Source organism: Pipistrellus hanaki (genome assembly GCF_964339955.1).
Source record: "Pipistrellus hanaki genome assembly, chromosome: 11".
In the NCBI taxonomy this organism is placed as follows: Eukaryota; Metazoa; Chordata; class Mammalia; order Chiroptera; family Vespertilionidae; genus Pipistrellus; species Pipistrellus hanaki.
In genome coordinates, this window is record NC_140513.1 from 25,864,538 (window position 1) to 25,881,879 (window position 17,342).

Here is a 17,342-nt window from a genome sequence, read left to right on the forward strand (position 1 = left end):
GAAATGTCTTTAGAGAGCCACATTTTTTTAAACTTAAACTTCTTCTAACGCCACTTCTTCAAAATAGACTCGCCCGGGCCGAGGTATTTTGTGGAAGAGCCGCACTCAAGGGGCCAAAGAGCCGCATGTGGCTCACGAGCCGCAGTTTGCCGACCGCGGGGCTTAGGGGAGCTCACGACGGCACACCCCCTGTGCTTCCTTACACCTGCTCACACCGTTAATTAGTCTCCTTAGCAAGCCGTCCTCGAATCATCCCACCTATGTCCCTGTCAGACCCTGACTGAGATGAACACTCCCCTGACCGCTCACGTCCCCAGCGGGACTGGGGGGAGCGCGGTCCGGGGCCGACAGGTGAGGCTGTGCTTTGCCCGATTGCCTGGTGGGAGTCTGCCAAGATGGGGCTGCCACCTGGGCGTCATGAGGCGGGCCCGTGCCAGCCAGCAGAGGCCGCCCCAAACATGGGGCCGTGTTCCCGAACGCCCCTCACAGGGCTGAGTGACTCCCCCTCCCCCGCGGACAGAGGGCCCTGTCCCATGGAGGCAGAGATGACCGCCCAGGGACGGCTCCCGGGATTCCGCACCCGCTGGTAGAGTCAGGTGCACGTGGTGACTATTCTTTGCTGTGTTTCCAGGTATTTTGGGGAATGCACATGGTATTTCAATAATGAGGAAACAATAGTTTTGGGAAAAAGGAGAGAAGGTGGAGGCGTGGTGAGGGCGTTAACACACTTGCCGTGTGAAGGATTCCTGCCTTCTCCTTACCCTCCCCAGCCTGCCTTCCTGAGAACCCAGCTCGCCTTCCTGAGAAGCCAGCTCGACCTTAAACTTGGCACGTGTTCTCTCTGGGCCAGGGAGAGGACAAGGTGAACGCGCCGTGTAAACCGAAGTGCCGGAGAGCTGACCAGTGACTTTTATGGTTCCCTTTGCTCTTTGGTCCTGCTGATAGTCAGACCCCACCCAGCAAGCCTGCCCGGTCTGTCTGCTGAGCCTGTTCCCCTAGGGCCTAGGCTGATCCCTGGGCTGTGGCAAGGCTGGCCCCTCCTGGGGGAGCACTCGCCCTGCCCGCTGCCCGTGCCGGGGAGAGGCCAGCCCTGGCTGCAGGCGTTGGCCCTGCCCACTCACCGCGGGAACCGGAACCAGGGCTTCTGCTCCCTGGGCCTGGCTCCCTCGGGGGATGAAGTGGAGCCTAGCCCTCCAGCCTCAGGACTGTGGGGTGTTGGGGAAAGGAATTTCCCTCTGTTTCCCCTTCCCCTACCCACCAGCCCCTTAGCAGCTGAGAGGGGGAAGGCTCGGGCCAGAGCCTCAGGTCCCTTTGAGAAATAGAGCGCCCCCTGTGGGAGTGTGGGAGGGTGACCCAGGAGCCTTTGGCTGAAGGAAAATCATTAATTAAATCAAACGAAGGAAAATCATGTTTTCTATGGACTTTGTCTCACTGTCATTGGTGCTGCTGGCAGGTGTGACTTTCTCTCCACAGAGGAGCTGACACAGCCCAGGCTGCCCCTCAGGGCGGGCCCAGGCCCAGGGAGCCCAGCACCAGCCTGGCTCAGGGACGTGTCCTCAGTAGAGTCCAGAGCAAACGACACAGCTCACCCACGAGTGGGCACTGGCTTCACTTTAAATGTCCACATTGCCTGAAGTACACATAGAACCATATAAAATCATTTTTATTAAAATATAAAAGTTTTCCAATATATTGCATTGAAGACATTTATGTAGAAAAAGCAATTGCAACGAACATGCTACATTGGCATTGAGATATCCTGAAAGCTTAAGTGCCCACTTTTAAACAACATTTTGGTATAATAAGCATATCCTCATATATTTCAGAGGGTACATATAATACTGAAAAATACTTCATGTAAAATCTAAGTTTATGTGCATACAAAAAAGTATTACACTGAATAGCTTATTTCAAACTGTGAAACACATTCAAAGTATTCACCTTCTTAGACAACATGCAAACATTTTAACATTTAGATTGACATTTTAAATATATAAACCATAACTCTTTATAACTTTATATCAGAAAAGAAAGTCAGACAGAACACATATCTACATTGTGCATGCCACAAACGCAAATGTGTCTTCAAAACGGAAAGTACTGGGTTAATACACATGATTGTCACTTTACAAATATGGCTATTCACCTTCTTCATAATAAAATAGGAAGATCATGTATTATTTACATGAACTACTAATTATTTCATTTTTGGCAATCACTTCAGTAGCAGCAATTGGTTTAAAGATCGATGTTTAAAAACTCTAAATTTACCTTGATGAATACTGAAGAATATACATCTGGTTAACATGAAGATGCACAATGCAAGATGCTTTGATGCGATAGAACTTCTCCCTTTCATCAAAGTCACAGACTCACGCTTGTAACCACTGAGACTGTGAGTTCTAGTTAGTTAGCTTGCTTTTGCTTATTGCAATAGAGGGGTTCCTAAGTTAAAGCTGGAAATAAGATTGCCTGATGACCTACACGATAGTTCCATAGATGCTTTATCTCCGTTTCATACTGTAATGTAGGGGCTCTTCAATGAGCAGGGAATTGTCTGTAAACACACACACAAACACTAGGGGCCCCTTAACACTCACAGGAACTCTAAAATGAAGTTCCTGCGACACAAAGCCCACAGCCGAGTGAGTTATCTTTCTCAAAAGTGATCATCTCATTCATCAGTGCCATGGAACATGTTTTAGAGGGAGGGACCCACCTGTGAACTGGCAGGCAGTGACCCCCCAGAAGACACATCCTCTTTTCATTGGAGGGAAATTTTTAACATTTATAAAAACAAAACAAAACCCCTACTAATGTTGGCAGATTAAAAAAAATACTGTGCGGTGAACAGAGGTGATGAATGCTTTGACCTGGCCACTCTTCAGCTTCGAAGCTGCATTAGGAAAGCAGACTGAGGAACATCTGCACGTCCCATGGGCGGTCAGCTATGGGCCTAGACCACGTGCAGGGCGAAGCCCAGGGTGAGGAGGAAGAGGCAGGAGTGGCAGGGAGCTCCGGCCCGGACGCCCGCCGACGGCAGGCTGCTGGAGACCTGCACCTGGGAAATGATGAGGGCAGAGAGGGGGACGTGGGAGGCCAGCGTAGGGCTGTCGGAGTTGATCAGGGATTCGATCTTCTCGGCTTCTTTATTGCAGGCCTCAATCTAGGAGAGGAAAGCATATTCTCTTAATATAAAACCATAGAACCCATGAAAAGGTCAAGTCAGATTCCACATCTACTCCCACCTGGGGAATATGCTTTCACTTTGTCTTTTTCTTAGCCAAAGTGGCCTTTAATTATGGTCTTAATGTATTACATAAATAATAACAGCATCGACGGAAATCAAATCAGAAATGAAAGGATCCACAATGCCACTGTCCTTTCTTATCCACTGTCACTGCTTATCCACATTCAGACATTAGCTTCTCATGGTTAAACAGTCATAGGGAATGGACTTTCAGGCCTGTTCACACATCCATTAGACTGAAGGAGCAATTAGAGGCAAGCAATTAGCCTGAACGAGCTTTCTAATGATGGCGGTTCAGAGGCCGCTTGCATTCTCCTCCTCTTGGGCCCTCACTATTTTGGTGCTGAAACTTGGGGGTCTATGTGAGTGAGGTTCACCTCGAGATTGTGGGGAAGAAAGACTGGGGCCCACAAGACCAGCCCAGCGGGCTCCTTCCCCCCAGCGGGAGCACGGACTCAGGAGACAGGAGTCTGTTCTGCTTTGTCACCGTGCGACCTGTCACTCTCTCGCCTCCCTGGCCCAGCTGCCTGATCTGTAGGATGAGCAGATGCATTCCGTCTGCCCACACTCAGAGTGACAGCATCTCAACCCCCCCCACCCCACTCAGCATCCTGCTGTCACACGTGCACCTGGCCCCTCGCCTGGCAGAGTGCTCGCGGCGCGGCTCTGTCCCTCAGAGACGCCCAGCTGCTCCCTCCTGCCCTGCCGAAAGGCCATGTCCTCACCCCCATCCTCCTCCATCTGGTCCGTGCCCGCCCCCTGCCAAGGCCACCACACTGAAGGTGACAAGATGCTGCACAACTGGGCGCTGAAGCCCACCTGCAGAGCTTTCGGAGAATGATCGACAGGAATGATCAGGATCACTATTTCGGATTCAATGCTGTAGTACCCAAATACGTCACACTGTGGGACGGACACATGCATGCGGATTTTCTCAAGTATGTCCAGAACGGTTATCGGCTTTTTGTTCGTGACCTAGAAAGAGAAGATAAATTCCTATGATCAGAAAAAGAGAATTCCTCATTACTGCCTAAGCCAAGGAGGCTGTTTTGGCCAAGGAACCTGTAAGGGCAGGGCCCTGCCAGCTGGATTTAAAGTGGCTGCCGGTGGGGTTCTGCCTGACATGGAGCCCTACAGCTAAAACAAGCTCTCTCAGCAGACGCACTGTTTAAACGTGACCGTTCTGAGGATAAGGGGGACCTGGGGTGATTTTTCGAGGCAGCGACAGGTACTGGCTGCTACGTGTCTGGGAGCCCTGTCTCCACACTAGTGGGCGGTAAAAGAAAAGGAAAGGAAAAGAGGCAAAACTCTCCTGGGCGGTGGCTGGCTCTGAAGCAGCCGCAGAGGAAAGGGGCTGAAAGGAGGGCAGGCAGCCCTGAAACCCTCCGGCACCTCCCATCTCTGGCCCTCACCCTCTTCCTGTGCCAGGAGGGGCCTTTCCTAGAAAGGCTCGGGCTGTGCTGCTCGGAGCAAGGTCGCCACCAGCCAGGGGTGAGGAAAGGAGCCCAGGATCGGAGCCAGCCAGACGGCTGGGGTTCAAACCCCCCTTCTACCGCTGTGAGCCAAATGGCCTCGGGCACGCTGCTTCTCTGCAGTCAGTCTCTCCGTCTATAAATAGGACCACACTCTCTACTCTGTAGGATTACTGCGGTTTACCAATGAGGTTTCCACCTAGCATCTAAAGCAATTTACCTTGGCAATTGTATCCAGTTTTTCTTTGTCAAACAAAACTCTTAGCATCCCAGCACACAGTGGGCAACAAGCACCTGTGCAACAGAAACAGCATCGTATGTGGTCAGAATTAGAAACAAGGACACAAAACAGCTGGTGACATGCCCAACCCTTCGCTCTGTGCTAGGAGAGGTACAGCTGGCCTCCCTGGTGACTGCCCGTTATGCCCCCTGACCAGCCCGGGGTCTCACAATCTATACATTTACCCACATCCCTCCTCCATCGGCTTCCCCCTCCGCCGCTTCTGAGGGTGAGGAGCCGCTGTGAGGCAGCCCAGAGAGACCCACAGCCTAGACCTGCCCCGCCTCAGCCTCACTGTGACCCTGGGCTTTTGATTTCTACCGGCAAAGCAAGGAGCAGGTACTTCAGGGATTCCATGGGTGTTTAATGCTAATATAACTTTAAAAATTATTTTAAGCTGTTAAAAAAACAACCAAATATCAGAACAAGGTCTCCAGGAGGAAGGGGGCTTTGGCTTCCTCACTGCTGAGTCCCCGGTGACACATAGCGGAAGCTCAAAAAAGCAATTGATGAATTCATGGGTGGAGGAGTGGACTTGCTGGTCTCCACACTAATCTGTTCTGACCTGGGATAAAGTCTCTTCTGCCTGCTCTGTTTAACTGAGGAGTAAGAGACTGCAAGGTAAGCTATTTAAGAAAAACGGTTATCACTTATAATAGTCTTTTTACAAGACTTCCTCCATTATATGCAACTAAAACAACTAAATTGGATGCTAAAGCCAATCCGAGACAACAACTCTCTTCTGTTTTCATCTTGAATCATGTGGGCTAGGCCTTCATCAAAACTACTTCAGTTATTCATTTGTTAATTACTAATTCTTTGTTCATTAACTTTTTAGTAATATATAATTTTAAAAGTAAACATACATTTGAACTAATAATTATAATTTTAGTAATTAAAAACTGCTTTATCTGTTTACATATAGGTGTTAGTATAAGATTTTGCTTGAAAAAAGTTTGCCATATTGTTTTAAAACCACTGGACCAGATGGTATCTAAGGTAATCCACAATCAGTATCAGGTAGAGTAAAGATTCTTTGAACATTTTAAATAAGCCAGTGACTCTCTCCTCAGGGACTCATTGGAGGCAGATAATCAAGGCTTCCCAATCCTGTTCCCCCCGCCCCCCACACATACCGGGCGGGACGATGGGTTTGCACTCCGCTGCGGAGAGCGAAGGACACCTCACGGCAGCACACTCGGTGACAGAACTGTGCTCGGAGAGGACGCCGACGGCCTGGCAGGGCCCGTGGTAGTCCACGGCCACGCGGTCCGAGTAGGCTGCGCACACGCTGCGGTAGGTCTCCCCGTTGTGCCCGCAGACGGGCTCCGTGGCTCTGCAGAAGGGCTGCGGGCACATAAGTCACACTGAGCCCGGACACCTGTATGGCGCACTGTTCCCGACCAAGACCACAGAGTAGGTCTCCCCACTTTCAGGAAGGAGGAAAGCTGCAGGTAAAGTTCTGGGGACCCTCTTATCAAGCTCCTGAGGTGGGCTACCCAGGGTGGAGGGGACAGGCGGGCTGTCCCAAAACGAACTGGAGCGATGACTGTTCTCAGCTGCTCTGGGGCTTGGTGCTCACTCATGTGAACCAATGTGAGATAAAACTCCCCCTCCCGCCGAAACCGGTTTGGCTCAGTGGATAGAGCGTCTGCCTGCGGACTGAAAGGTCCCGGGTTCGATTCCGGTCAAGGGCATGTACCTTGGTTGCGGGCACATCCCCAGTAGGGGGTGTGCAAGAGGCAGCTGATCAATATCTCTCTCTCATCGATGTTTCTAACTATCTCTCTCTCCCTTCCTCTCTGTAAAAAATCAATAAAATATATTTTAAAAACAACAACAACAACAACAACAAAAAACTTCCCACTCTCTCAGAGTCCTATCATTCCAGAAGTGTCTGCTTGGAGAAAACAAAATCCATCTCCATGCAAATATGGAGGCTTTATCACTTCACGCTTGGGAAGGGGGTAAGGAGAAGGAAGAGTGCAGAGATCCGTGGGGCAGAGACTCGAGACCCACCAGCAGGTGAGGACTCTGTGAGAGAAAGAGCAGGAAGAGGGCACAGAGGAGAGAAGACTGGGAATTCAACAGCAGGTGTCAGAACACAAGCTCCGGGGGAGACAAATGGAGGAAGGGATCTTCCTGACAATGAGGAGAGGAGTGAGAGCAATCAGGCCAGGCGTTAGCTGGCTGAGGGCGGAGGACTCCCGGGGAGGGGCCAGCACACAGATCAGTGGTGTGGGGGGGAAGCCGCAGCGGGGTTGTCCTTGAGGTTATTCTTAAAACGTGAATACAGATCCCACAACCTTACAAGACACAAAAAAACACTGTCTGAGAAGTTTTTGATTAATCTCAGTGATGTGATAGGGACTTCCCGGAAGAGTGTTTGGAAAAGGACTCCTTTCTTGGAGTTCTGATGCCCGTTCTTCCTGATTTGTTTTCGAGTGAGGCCCACAGAACTACGGAAAGGGAAATGGTGCGGACTTGTGCCGGGGGTGTGAAACTTTACATTCTTTTCCTATAAGAAGCCACTCTCTTTTCTCGCTTGTACACCAGATGGGCCAAGGCACACACACTAGCAAGGAAGTCCTCGGAGCTGGGCCGAGTTCTCTAGATGGGACAGGGTTCACAGACGACACCCGAGCGGTCCTCCTGCTGATGCGCCTATAGAAGACCTTAAGCCAGTTCAGTGCTCTGGCACACGGGCTCACCAGCCATCCACCTGTACCTGGCACGGGCCTTTGTACAAGAGGCTCTTCCCTCGCTGGTACAAAGTGCAGAGATTGCTGTGCTCCATGTGGTTTGTGTCACAAACAGGATCTCGGACCTGGTCGCAGGTGAGCTGTCGTGGCAAACACTCGAACTGGCTGCACCCAAATTTGTCAAAAGTCGTCAGGCAGACTTGTGGTTTGGGTATGCATCTGAAAAACACAAATGTGCACCAGGAGTCAAGAAGGACCATGGGGAGGGGGAGGCAGAGCACTGACAAGGCACAGGAGGTCAAGCAGGAGAGAAACTGAAAACACTTCCTATCCCCAAGGAGAGTAGGAGGCAGGCACTCACAGAGTAGCTATCAGGGAGAAAATCCCACACCAGTGCTATGGGAATCAGTCATCCTGAGGGGGGGGGAGGGGGGGGGGAGCCTGGAGAAAGCAGGAGGATAAGCAGGGCTGCACTGGCCTGAAGGCTGAGGAAGCAGCATATGCAAAGGTGTGATGCTGAGACTGTGGTGCTGAGGAAGGAGGCGATCCTGAGGGCAGGAGCAGAGAATGCACAGGGAGGAATGGCCTGACCTGAGGCCATCAAGTGGGGCTGCTGCTAGCAGCCTTGAACTCACTAATAAATGAAGCATTTTCAGGGACTTAATTTGTAGCCTGGCTAATATCAGTCTGTCTTAGAGAAGGCTTCACAATGTGTGCTGAAAAATTCAGGTTTCTGTGCTTAGAGCCGAGGGCCTGATGCTGGCTGGTGGCGAGTCACTGAGAGAACGTCACTCCATGAGCTGGGTTTTCCTGGAAACATCTGGACCTTGCTTCATTCCCAATTCCTGAACTAAGGAGGATTAGGGATGATGATTCTTTTCTTCTTTAGACTTTTCTGCTTCCCTCATTTCTATAAAGAGTATTTATAATTTTCTACAGGAAGATAAAATGTTTAGCTCTCACTGGGTCTTTGAAATAACAGGACATACAAATATTAGTCTGTAAAACAAGGAAGATTATAGTAGCCAGCATTATTTAATTTCAAAGGAAATTACTTCTATCCTTTTTAGGAATGAGCCTCTTGCACTGAAACCACCACCACCACCATCACTACTACTATTTATGGTTGTCTTTTTTCATCTAAAATTAGATTGTGTGCAGTTATGGAAATTTAAGATATTTGAAGGGAAATAACAGACTGCATTTGAACTTCTGTCATGTTAAAGTAATAATAGTTAGGGGTTTGTATACAGTAGCTAACTCACCCTAACTATTAAAAGCATCCTTTCTTTTCTTTTTAATTAATTAATTAATTAATTAATTTTTAATATATTTTATTGATTTTGTACAGAGAGTAAGGGAGAGAGATAGAGAGTTAGAAACCTCGATGAGAGAGAGTCATCGATCAGCTGCCTCTTGCACACCCCCTACTGGGGATATGCCCGCAACCAAGGTACATGCCCTTAACCGGAATCGAACCCGGGACCTTTCAGTCCCTATGCCGACACTCTATCCATTGAGCCAAACCGGTTTCAGCTAATTTATTTTTTGATTTGAGAGAGGAAGGGAGGAGAGAGAGATAGAGAGATTTGTTGGTCCCTTATTTACGCACTCATTGGTTGATTCTTGTATGCCCTGACCGGGGATCAAACCTTGGTTTACCAGGACATGCTGATTCAAGGAGCGTGTGAATTTCAAACTTTGGACAAACAATAACCAACTGAGCTACCTGACATTTTTTCAAGTGTTTAAGAATTATCTGTTATTTCTTTTTCTATGTTTATGTCCTTGGTCCATTTTTCTATTAGGTTATCACTCTTTGCCCGTTTTTATATTAGACTGTTGATCTCTTTCAGATTGATTTCCAGGGGCTCTTATATTACAAGGACATCAGCCTTTCTCTGTGATATTCTTCCCAGTTTGTTAATTGTCTGTGACCAGGAAGAACATTCTCATTTTCATATAGCTGCATTTTTCAATCTTTTATGCTGATTTTGTATTATACTCAGAAAGGACATCCCACTTTTGAGATTTTATACATTTTTTTAATTATAAAACCAAGACTATCTATCAGAAAGATTAGCAAATAGAGAAAAACAAATAAGCAAATACAAAACAACCCTCAAGTCTATCTCCTAATACAACTATATTATCCTTTTGGTTTATTTCTGTATGTGTTTTTTTGTTTGTTTTTGTTTTTTTAGCACCCTGTCTTCATTCCATAGGAACTTTACTGCCTTAGTTTTCATGGTATAAACTTTGCCAGATGGCAACCAATTCTCCTTGCTATTTCTTTTAACATATCGTAAAATCTCCCTCTCCCTCCGTACTGCACAGAGTTTTAAGGATGGAGCGAGCCAGTTGCTTGTTTCCACAAAGTCCTCCGTCAGGAAAGACTGTGGCCCTGGGATGGGCCTGCCCAGGCCCACGGGGTGGCCAGGGAGACCCCGTTCTAGAAGGCGGCAACCTCAGAGGCAGCAGGACACTCGCCCTGGGGCCACCACATACAGAAATCCATGAAGGGTAGGTCAACTACACCCTGAACTCACGAGAAGACTGCAGAGAAAGGGGCCCCTAAACAAATAATTTCCAATAATAATGAAGTTGATTTCTCACATTCAGTTCTTAAAATGGAGGTAGGTAAGCGAAAGAAAATTTCCCATTATTGCCGGGCATGAATAGCTAACACTTAGAATACATTCATTTCTCTCGTCTTATGTTACCCCTCCTTGCCTCACACTTTCTGTTTCAGTGTTTACAAAGCTGTTGCTATAGCTCCCAGCATACACTGTGCTATCTCCTCATTTCCAGCTGTCAGGATCTTTGCTCTCTGCCTTCGCCACCAACACTGTAAACCTTGCCCACAATGTCCCACTCATCTTTCCAGACGAATGTCACCTCATGCAGGCTTTCTTGGCCTCCCCCAGGCTGCCTCAGCTGCTCCACTCCCCTCCCAGGCCCCCGTCACACACATGCTACCAACCAGCTTCCCATGACTCCAACCAGGGCAGAGACCCTCTGAGTTCCCCTTGGTACTTTCACTGTCTGTACAGACTAGACGCTTAGTAAGTGCTCGTCTTCAGTTAAAAGGATGAGGAGCCATCTAACTTACCTTTGGTTTTTGGGGCAGGGGTTAGGATTACAGGGGTCCTTTGAGATGCACGACCCGAACTCAAACTGCTGGTCTTGGAGGCCCACACAGCGAGCAATGCAGGCACTGGGGTAGGTGCGTCCATTCTGCCCGCACACGGGGACGAACTGGTCTGCGCAGTTACAGGGCAGTCCTGAGGAGAGGAAACAGGCTCAAGATGTATACCGGTCTTTTCCCCTTTCCCTGATATTTCCTCAGAAGACAAACCACTAACAATCATGCAGAGGTCTCACGTGAAGACAGATAGAAAATTAAGTTAAAAAAAAAAAAATCCCTACAATCTCTGAAAGGCAGCAGGCTCTGAGAAGCCATTTGCTGAGTAATGGCTTTCCTTTGTACCATTTATTGCCAGGCAATTGAGGGCCCCCAGACTTGGATGCCAAGGTTAGAGACCCCTATAAACAAAGTATAAGTTGAAAAAGTAAAGAATGTTCCTCCCAATCTGGAGTATAAAATCTAGAATTTAGAAGTTTAAAGGCTGGGTTGGGGGATTTCTAGAATGTACCCACCTTAGATTTTAGGTAAGCAGAATATGGACCAACAAATACAAAAAACAAGACGAAGTAGAAAAGGTTATAACTCATCACATAGGTTCTTCCCATCTCATTCCGGAAGGGGGAGAACAAGGTAAGTGGGAAAATTATTGTAGTAGTTTTGAGGCTTAAGAATTTTTTAAAAAAATATATTTTTATTGATTTTGTACAGAGAGGAAGGGAGAGAGATAGTCAGAAACATCGATGAGAGAGAGTCATCGATCAGCTGCCTCTTGCACACCCCCCACTGGGGATATGCCCGCAACCAAGGTACATGCCCTTGACCAGAATCGAACCCGAGACCTTTCAGTCCCCAAGCCGACGCTCTATCCATTGAGCCAAACTGGTTTCGGCAAGGCTTAAGAATTTTTATGAATCTCTCTCTCTCTCTCTCTCTCTCTCTCTCTCTCTCTCTCTCTCTCTCTCTCTCTCTCTCTCTCTCTCTCTCTCAGTGATGTTTGGACTGGAACACTATCTGGGCACCAAACAACATACATTTTGGGGGCCAGTAAAGCCTCCTCCTGAGAGTATGCTAGCTAAATAGTGATTAACTTAATTTATCCCAGGACATGAGGGGCTGCAGGGAAAGGGGCCCTCCTAATTGAAAGTCCATCTTTCAAAATCATTTAAATATAAGCAAATAAATAAAAGTCTTCTGGCTACATCCTTAGTTCACTCTTCATTCCTATGAAAGTTTCATGGTTTTTCTAAGCAAAATTATCATCCTCACTAGAGCAGAGCAGATAAAGGATAAGTAAAGAACAATTAGCAGTGAGGGCTGGTGCTTATTAGGGTTGATAGAGGATGGGGCGGAGTTCATCTTGCCCATACTTCCCCATCAGCCTCCTGTTCACTTCTCATTTCCAATGTGCTGGAGACACAATGTAGGTAAACCCTCTCCTGTTCTCCCCGACCCCATGCCAGGGAAAGAAAGATCAAACTGCTGTAGCAGAACGAAACCAGACCAGGGCAACCACCTGGTTCCTCTTCACCCAGAACCAGCGATATTTCAGGCCTGGGAAAGAGCAGAGGCCAATAGCTACCAGCAGACCGTGCTGCTGCTGTTGACAACTGCAGCCTCATCTCAAGAAAAGAGCATCTCATCTCACCAACATTTTCACCTACTGTAGCTGGCGTGAGCATTCCAGTAGCAGAAAGCATGGGAAAGTCAAAAAAATAGTATTCTTAATTAATTGTTCAGAAAAATTCTTATCTCAAAATTAAAATAATTTTCTTGAGAAATCCCTAAGGAAACAAGTGGAAAGAACCCATGTGAGGAGTTTACAGCCTTCTGTCTTGTTTTTGGAATTACCCTTTAACTCGCCAGAAATCCCCCAAGCCAGATTTCAAACATCCGAATTCTAGATTTTATACACCAGGTTGGGAGAAACAGTCTTTCATTTTCATACTTAAAGCTTGATTTATAGGGGTCTCTACCTATAATGAAATGAACCAGTGGGCTAAACTAAGATAGGTCATGGAATAAAGAGGTGAGCCTGGCTGGTGCTGCTCAGTAGTTGAACAACAACCTATGAACAGGAGGTCATGGTTTGATTCCTGGTCAGGGTACATGCCCGGTTTCAGGCTCGATCCCCAGTGGGAGGCAGCTGATCAATGATTCTCTCTCCTAATCGATGTTTCTATTTCTCCCTCTCCCTTCCTCTCTGAAATCAATACAAATATGTTTTTAAAAAAAGGAGGGTGAGAAAAGCATCTCTCTCTATGTAAAAGTCAAACGACCAGAACAACCGAAACAACCAGTTGCTATGACATGGACTACAGTGTCCAACCATCCTGATCGGAGCCCTGATCAGCCCCCCAAATCTCCCTTGGCCCCTCCCCTGGCCTGGCCCTGTCCCAAATTGCCCCCCCCCCCCAACCCTGGCTGGCCAAGCCCCAATCGGCCCCTCCACCCCAATCAGGGGCAGGGCCAGTCGGCCAACCTCCCGCATCCCCTTCCTCTCTCCCCCCGCCAGGCTGGCCCCAATGGCCTGCATCAGGGCAGGCCAACTGGACCCCACCCATACACAAATTTGTGCACTGGGCCTCTAGTGAGAACAGAAACAAACAGAAAATACACAGGCATTTTAGATCATGACCATACTTGCAGGGGTAAATGGGGTATCTTAGCAGGTAGAAAAGTTCCATTTAACTAAAACCATCCCAATCACTGACCCTGTTCTTTTTGCATGAAATTCCAGAATATTAGTGCTGGAAGGGCCCTAAAAACCCATTTTGTTCAATGCCTTTAATCCATAGAGGAGGAAACAGATCCAGAGAGGGAAAGTATCTTGCTCTTATATATAAAGATTATGCACTCATTTCACTGTATTTTTGCAATTAAGGCAAGACCAGAGAAGCGGCCGGAAGGAAAAATGGGTACAAAGGGATGCTGGCCTGCGGGGGTCAGCGCGAGTGATCCCATTACCTGTGAAGGTGCGGCGGTCATCTTCTGAACTGTGCTCACTGAGGCACAGGCGGGTAGAGCACACCAAATTGCCGGCGAAACAAGAACAAACATTGCAGTCGATATTAAAGGATGTTCCATGACCTGAGAGAAATAAAATTTGTTTTATTTTGTTCCATATCATGCATTTATAAATAATCATAAATCTAAAGTTTAATAGTTTTAAAATAGAAGTTCTTGAATTGACTTCTGAATATACAATTAGGGAATTAGCTAATCTGTATATTTATATTTGTGTATTTCTCCCCCCTCCTCCCCCAAAGCCTTAACGGGCTGGCCTCACCAGATGCTCCCTGTTCTCGGAGAATGTCTCTGGCTGCTCTTCTGCCTCAAATGCTCTCCTCCTTCTGGGACTTCACTCATCTCCCCAGGACCAGCCCTGATGCCACCTCTGAACCCAGATTCTCCAGTGCCCTGGCAGAAATGCCTAGCTTCTGGAAGAGTGCTTGGTTTGCTCCTTTTTGTGGCTCAAATTCTCTCCCCTCTTATCATGGAAAGCATGACCTTGATCCCTCCTCAGTCTCAGCTCCACAGGCACTGGTATGCTCTTTTGTACAGAATAGGTATTTATCAGTGAACGTTTATGAGAGGAATGAATTTGTTTATCCTTGGATATTTTCTGTGATACAAAGTACTACTTGACATTTTTTTTTTTTTTTTTTTTTTTTTTAGCTAAGTAGAATATGGACTAAAAACGAATACCTGAATCGCTCGAGGGCCAAGAGCCAAGAGCACGCTTTTTTCAAATAAGGTCTCACACATAAAACTTAGCATAGTGCACGGCATACAGTTAAAAGTTGACTAAGTGTTAATTATTATTAGATTTTAGTCCTTTCTTGAGGAGGCTTTAAGAGAATTCCTCAGAAGTCCTAGTGTCCTTGTATAGTTTGAAAAATACTGCCCTGGAGTATCTGATTTGTAGACTTTGGTGAGAATCCATCCAATGTTCTTCCTACAAAGTTAAGATAACTAATCTCATATTAAAAACAGAAAACAAGTAAATGCAGTTCAAGACTCACTTTTTCTTTTTCCTCCAACAATACAAGACTTCTGAAGGTCTATACAGTGCATCTCCATGCAGTTTTCTAAGAGCCCAGTATGTCCACAGGAGCAAATTTTATAACAGCCAACTTCCGAGCCTGCGGACGACGGCACCTGGATTAGTGTCCCTTGACGGACGATGAAATCAGAGGCTTCTCCCAATTTGCAACCTGTGCAAACAAACATTAGCTGAGAGAGATGGTCTTGTTCTGCGACACTATTTTATGCATAGATATACTTCATATTAGTCTTATAGATTCTGTGTGTCTATTAAAGATTAAGAGACTTTTTCACCAAAATAAGTAATTGTTTTGATTCACTGGCCAAAAACATATTCTTGCAAACAAAAGTTCCATGTTTTGTGAGATGGTGGTGATTAAGGACTTATATCCCAAAGTTAGCTATATTTTATTTAAAATTGCTAAAAGATATGCAGTTGTTGTTTTTTTGGGGGGGAGGCTTATCAAAGATATTTTAAAATCATAGATATTTTTAAAATAGAGTATAAAAACTGATAGCATTTTTAGGATAATTTTGGTCAGAAAACTTTTAGTGATACAATGTTAAGTATACCTTAAATTCTTTAAAAAAATATATATATATATATTTTAATATATTTTATTGATTTTGTACAGAGAGGAAGGGGGAGAGATAGAGAGCTAGAAACATCGATGAGAGAGAGAGTCATCGACCAGCTGCCTCTTGCACACCCCCTACTGGGGATATGCCCGCAACCAAGGTACATGCCCTTGACCGGAATCGAACCCGGGACCTTTCAGTCCCCAAGCCGACGCTCTATCCATTGAGCCAAACTGGTCTTGGCTAAAAAATATATATTTTATTGATTTTTTTTTTTTTTTTTACAGAGAGGAAGGGAGAGGGACAGAGAGTCAGAAACATCTATGAGAGAGAAACATCAATCAGCTGTCTCCTGCACACCTCCCACTGGGAATGTGCCCGCAACCAAGGCACATGCCCCTGACTGGAATCGAACCCAGGACCCTTCAGTTCGCAGGCCGACACTCTATCCACTAAGCCAAACCAGTCAGGGCAGTATACCTTAAATTCTCTGAAAAACTGAATATCTGATTGGGCTTAAGGAAAAACCATTAATTTAAAATTTTAACAAGATTTGTTATGACTCTATAGCTGGTATATTATGGTATTATACTCATATTATAGATGATCCTTTAAGACATCATGCTGATTTAATTTTATCTTTTGTTCCTTTTTATTTTACACACATTTAAAAAGTTAAGTCTAACATGATATAGAAACATTTTCAACTGGGATATAAATAAAAGAAGGCACAATGATGTCCCAACTATATTTTAAAGGAACTGACAAAGAGCTAAAGACTACAAAAATTCTATGGGCTAAAAATTTTTCAGCCTTTAAGTCATATACATTTCTATACAACATTAAATTTGTGGAGTTGTCCTAGTCTGTTTGGCTTAGTCGCAGGGGTCCTCAAACTTTTTAAAGTGGGGGCCAGATCACGCTCCCTCAGAGAGCTGGAGGGCCGGACTATATGAACTACTAATTCCTACTGTAACACCTCGGCTGCGCTCACTGCCCAAAAAACCTGGCGGGCAGGATCAGACTCCTCTGCGGGCCGCATGTGGCCCGCGGGCCGTAGTTTGAAGACCCCTGGCTTAGTGGATAGAACATCGGCCCATGGATCCAAGGGTCCCGGGTTTGATTCTGGTCAAGGGCATTTACCTCAGGCTCCTCCCTGGCCCAGGTCCTGGTGCAGAAGGCAACCAATTAATGTGTTTTTCTCATAACGATATTTCTCTCTGTCTTTCCCTCTCTCTTCCACTCTCTCTAAAAAATCAATGGAAAAATATCCTCAGGTGAGGATTAAAAAAATAAATAAAAATTTATGGAGTAATTACACATCCCACTTGAGAATGCCTTTTCTCTAAATATTACAAAAAGGAAAACCACAAACAACATGCAGTACATATTCTCAAACTTTACAACACGAAGTACAAAGTACAAAAAGCTGGTCCAAAGTTCTTTTTCCGTCTGTTGTCAAGAACCATATAACCTTTATGAGAGCCTGGTTTTGGGTCAATATTAATTTATAATCTAAATGACTAGTATTGAAAATTACATTTGTCTCTGTCATTTTCTGCTTACATAAGTAACATGTTTACTAGGAAAACCACAAACATTATAGACAAACAATTTAGAAAATAAAGTCCCTTGTAATCTTCTAGGATAACTCCTATAAAGAAATGCCAGCAGCACACCCATAGTCATTACACTCCCACCCCACCTACCTCTTACCTTGAACACAAGAGTATGGGAGGCAGGGATCCCCGGACGGACACCCTTTCCGGTTCACCTCACAGAGCTCATTGGCAGGGCAAGGATTGGGGTTACAGGGATGAGTCACCTCTTCTACAATGTTACCTAAAGTACTTGGCCCTGAAAACAG

At 46.2% G+C, this 17,342-nt stretch overlaps 1 protein-coding gene across 2 annotated transcripts in view; it reads right to left on the reverse strand.

The window, feature by feature from the left end:
• Positions 1 to 1,645: 1,645 nt before the first annotated feature.
• The window catches only part of RECK (reversion inducing cysteine rich protein with kazal motifs), a 54,935-nt gene continuing 39,238 nt past the window's right edge, over positions 1,646 to 17,342 (reverse strand). For both annotated transcript variants that reach the window (XM_084898707.1, XM_084898706.1), the window contains 9 exons: positions 17,192 to 17,332; positions 14,875 to 15,066; positions 13,817 to 13,939; positions 10,817 to 10,988; positions 7,731 to 7,923; positions 6,139 to 6,349; positions 4,943 to 5,016; positions 4,070 to 4,225; positions 1,646 to 3,166 (listed from right to left, as the gene is read on the reverse strand). In XM_084898707.1, the coding sequence (XP_084754833.1) occupies positions 2,957 to 3,166; positions 4,070 to 4,225; positions 4,943 to 5,016; positions 6,139 to 6,349; positions 7,731 to 7,923; positions 10,817 to 10,988; positions 13,817 to 13,939; positions 14,875 to 15,066; positions 17,192 to 17,332 (1,472 nt within the window). In that variant the 3' untranslated portion in view covers positions 1,646 to 2,956. The remainder of the gene's footprint in view (positions 3,167 to 4,069; positions 4,226 to 4,942; positions 5,017 to 6,138; positions 6,350 to 7,730; positions 7,924 to 10,816; positions 10,989 to 13,816; positions 13,940 to 14,874; positions 15,067 to 17,191; positions 17,333 to 17,342) is intronic.